This window comes from Zerene cesonia, unplaced genomic scaffold, assembly GCF_012273895.1.
Source record: "Zerene cesonia ecotype Mississippi unplaced genomic scaffold, Zerene_cesonia_1.1 Zces_u001, whole genome shotgun sequence".
Classification (NCBI taxonomy): Eukaryota; Metazoa; Arthropoda; class Insecta; order Lepidoptera; family Pieridae; genus Zerene; species Zerene cesonia.
In genome coordinates this window covers 1201910-1206399 of record NW_024045131.1, presented here as the reverse complement: position 1 = coordinate 1206399, position 4490 = coordinate 1201910, and the positions used below count along the sequence as shown (strand labels likewise).

Below are 4490 nucleotides of genomic sequence, written 5' to 3'. Positions count from 1 at the left end.
TTCCATTATAATCTATAGTTTTCTATATAGCGAGATTGTTTGTTTGTTTCAATGCGCTTATCCCAGGGATTTAATTTTTTTTTCTAGCATTGGATATGTACGTCATCCCTGAGTGTACTTGAATGTGTATGTATCACGGAAGCCGAAAGCAAAAAGTTATAACCTGCCAAAACAGACAAAAAAATACTGCAAAACGCGAGTTTTTGGCGCCTTTTTTTTTGTCAGTTGCTGTTTTTTTTCCTTTATTTTTTATTTAGTTATTTCTACGTTAGGATAAGTCGCCCGGCGCCTGTTGTTGTAACAAATCCCAGTAAATGCCTCTCTTTTTCACCAGCTCATCGTGCGACCCGCTTTCTGCTACAACTCCTGTGAATTTATAGATACGATATATTTTTATTTTTCTTATCTGAAATGCTATAATGCATTTTGCATATATTTATTTAGAATTCAAGAACAGCTGAAACGATTTGAAAGAAAATTGGTACTGAGGTAGTTTGAGGTTTTTTGTCGGAAATCCCACCGTAAGAAGAGATATGCCCCGTCAAATATTAGCATGCTACTGTATGGTTCGGTGTGTGGGGAAGCCGTAAAAGAAGTGGGTGTGTGGCTCTTATCCTTTTTCTCACCCTTCCTAGTCCATTCCTTATTTCCCATCGTCAATCCTTTCCTTACCCCTTACCCCTTAAAAGCGGGCAACGTATCGGCAGAGCCACTACCTCTACTTTGTTCACGGGCGTTGGCGATCCTTTACCATCACGTGAACCACCAGCTCAGTTGCCCTCTATTACAAAACAAAATCACTACATCGTATGAAACAAAGTTGTTTTCTCTGTCACTATGTATGCTTAAATCTTTAAAACTACTGATGGGGTTTTCTCATAATAGATAGAGTGGTTCAAGAGGAAGGTTTATACGTATAACATCTATTAAAATACTCCAAGTTGATCACATGCGAAGCCGCGGGCAAAAGCAAGTCCTATATAATCTGTACCCTTATCGATGACATATATAAGGTGCGCGTGTCGGACGGTGGCGAGGCGGTGCGCGATGATGACGGTCGTGCGGCCGAGCGACGCCGCTTCTAGCGCCGCCTGTACTTCCTGTAATAATTCAAATTCAAATTCAAATTCAAACTCAAATTCCAATGTTTTTATTTCACGATTATGTGTACCTACAATTTAGATGTTGGATAAAGAGTTGATTCAACTATATCCTATCAGTTACGGCATACGAATTTGAAAATATTTAATTCAAATACAAATGTTTTATTTCGCGAATATGGGTAGGTATATTTTTGATGTAGGATAAACAGCCGAGCTATATCCTACTATTTAGGTTATATAAAATTTTAAAGCATTTTATTACATATTTGATATTATTTCTAATGGGCAATTAACTATTTTATTGTAAGGCAAATTTTATCATCACTAAATACAACTCCATTAATCTGGTGGTAAATGAGGTAATGTGATGATCAGGGTAATGCGGTTGATGATAATGTTGAAAATGGGGGTGATGATTATGGTGGTAAGGGTGATGATGTTGAATATGAGGTTGATGATGACGATGACGATGATGATGATGATGATGTGTGGTTCGTTGGATACCTTCTCGGAGGCGGCGTCAAGAGCGGAAGTGGCCTCGTCGAGCAGCAGCACGCGCGGCTCCCGCAGCAGAGCTCGCGCGAGCGCCACGCGCTGCCGCTGCCCGCCCGACAGCGCCGCGCCGCCGCCCCCGCCCCCGCCCCCGCTGCCCAGCCGCGTACCGTAGCCCTAACATTTGTGTTTTTGTATGTTTTTTTTGGCAATGGTGCTGGTGGGTCGACTGATGGTGAGGGCTACCATCAGCCATGGATCTTTGGAGAGACGTAAGGTCGATTGCAGACCTTACGCCTCTACAACTGGATTGCCAATTATAAATTGGAAAGGGAAGACGAGAGGTATAAAGGAAAGGACTTGGAAGGGTAAGGAAAACGATATGGGCCGGTTCCCCCATTCACCGAACGAAACACAGTAGGTGTTACTATATACTGTTCCGAGGTGCGAGCTGGCCCAATTCGTGCCGTACCGTGCTCGATTTCAACATAGATACATAATGTATGTTTGTAATGCTTTCACATAAAGACCGCTGGACGGATATCAATATAAATGACTCATTATTTGAAAGCGTGTGTTTGTACGTGCATTAGTGTAAAATTTCAGCATGAAATTGTAAAGAAACATTTATTATAATATTCTGTATTGATATTCGTCTAGATTTGATTATGTAGGAAACGTAATTTTTTATTATAAAACATAATCTTCGGGGACCTACACCTATATAAAATTAACACATTTGAAATACATTACACGATACGAAATTATACGAATTTAGTCAAATCTAATGTAAGTATAAATAATTAAATGTGTATGCGAGCAAATCTGGGGTACCACAGGGATGTGTCCTAGGACCTCTTCTTTATACATACAAATTTAACAAATTTACAAATAATTATTTGTACAAATCAACATTACGTTTCTATGATAATAGATTCCATAATAAAGATATGATTTATATAAATAACAAAGCGATATACAATTTACCTTAAATAATGTGAAAACGGGTTGGAAACTAACAATGGCAGTGTTTATATCAGAAAAACAAAAAGATAAGGTCACATTAAAGGTATCCCAATAAATAGAAGTACATCTAGCGAAAAAACTCACCATCGGCAAGCTGGCGATGAACGCGTGTACGTTCGCCTTAATAGCTGCATCCATGACCTCCTGTATGTCGACCATGCGACTGTTGTCACCATACGCGATGTTCTCTTGGATGGTCCTCTCGAAGACCGTTGGCTCTTGCTGGACCAGGCCGAATTGGGTCCTGAGCCGCTTGAGGGTTAGTTGCTTGATTATGTCGCGTGAGTCTAAAGTCTGTTGAGATAGTGAATAAGAAAGACTATAGTTATTGATGACGTGAAATTTAGTATTTCTTTTAAGTCATTGCGGACAACTGAGCCTGATCGGTGTGCTGTGTAAGCGATCACCACCGCCCGTGAACTTTCACAGAGTTAGAGCTCCCGAATACGCTACTCGATTTTGAGGGATAAGGGATAAGAAAAGAATTGACGACTGGAAAGAAGGAATGAACTGGGAAGGGTACTAACTCCTCCACACACCGTTCGAAACACAATAACATACAACTATGAGAAATTTTTGAATTTTTTTCAAAAATTCCCCGCGACCACGGGTGGCCGAGAGGCTAGGCGTTGCTACGGTTTGCCAAAAAACGCGGGTTCGTATCCCGCCTCGTGATCGAATTTTTTCTATTCTTTCAAAATTTCTCATGTATAAAGCATTTCAATGCTATAAAACTAAAAATTAAACATACAACTATTTCATTTTAGTACAGGTTTTGAATTAGATATCAAGCAAGTACCTACTTAATGACCCTCTTCTAAAGAAAAATAATTAATATAAACTAGTCGTACTAACCAGAGACCCGCTGTAGGGATGATTAGTCCGATTCTTCTTAATATAACTTAAGAATTTTAATATAACTTTTTACAAGAAAGAAAAACAGTTTATATAAGTTAACCAAACTCACCACAGACCCGCTAAGGGGATCATAGCTCCGCAACAGCAAGTGCATTATAGTGGACTTGCCGCTGCCCGAGGGCCCCACAAGGGCCACAGTTTGACCCGCTGGGATGGATAGAGTGAGGCCCCGAAGGACCTGCACGTGGGGCCTTGTGGGGTAGGAGAAGTGAACGTCGTTGAATGTTATGTTGCCTGTCGATACCTATGAATCATGATTACTAGTTAGTAGGTCAAAACACAGGCTATTTGGGGTCCTGTATCCAATCGTATCGGGTATTACCACAGTTATTCATTTCTATGCATGAAGGGATTTTGAAAATCTGCTGTGTAGAATTGTCCATAGTCAAAAATATTATAAATCATTAATTACTTAATTTAAAAAATAATTTGCCTAATACAGTTTTATATATTATTTTTTTTACTCATTGGCTAATATGGTAATACTTAATACACATAACTTAGCAGCAACACATAATTAAATCAACTTTATTCTACTTACCCACTCCTCATCTTCACATATGTCGCGAACTTTGGGGCTCCTATTTAGGGCTCTAATCACGCGGGCCCCGGCACGCTTCGCCGCTGTGAAGTTCGGTGCGAACGACAGGGCCTCAGCCAACATCCAGGCCCCGTAGATTAGGGCCTCTGAGACCCTGCAAGTTGGTGAGTGAATTTTGTTAGGGTAACTTATGTTGCGTTCAGTTTCAATATCGTCTAAGTAACTTTTAAACGGTTTTATTTCTTATTTTACATAAGGTTAAATGTATATAAAAAGTAAGTCAAATTGTTCTAAGTGTATTGTGTAATTTAGAGTATTATAGTATGCAGCGTAATAATAATAAATATAGTTTAAAAAAACTAAAAAACACGCTTTTCAAGCACATCAAACTAAAAACTATAAAATAATTT

The 4490-nt window shown here is 39.4% G+C and overlaps 1 protein-coding gene across 1 annotated transcript in view; it reads right to left on the bottom strand.

Annotated features, from left to right (window-relative positions):
- Nucleotides 1-207: 207 nt before the first annotated feature.
- Nucleotides 208-4490, bottom strand: part of LOC119838192 (multidrug resistance protein homolog 49-like) — a 34350-nt gene continuing 30067 nt past the window's right edge. The window contains exons 22-27 of the mRNA XM_038364036.1: nucleotides 4081-4234; nucleotides 3589-3783; nucleotides 2706-2915; nucleotides 1608-1772; nucleotides 992-1100; nucleotides 208-366 (exon numbers count right to left, since the gene is read on the bottom strand). Coding sequence (XP_038219964.1) covers nucleotides 269-366; nucleotides 992-1100; nucleotides 1608-1772; nucleotides 2706-2915; nucleotides 3589-3783; nucleotides 4081-4234 — 931 coding nt within the window. The 3' untranslated portion in view covers nucleotides 208-268. The remainder of the gene's footprint in view (nucleotides 367-991; nucleotides 1101-1607; nucleotides 1773-2705; nucleotides 2916-3588; nucleotides 3784-4080; nucleotides 4235-4490) is intronic.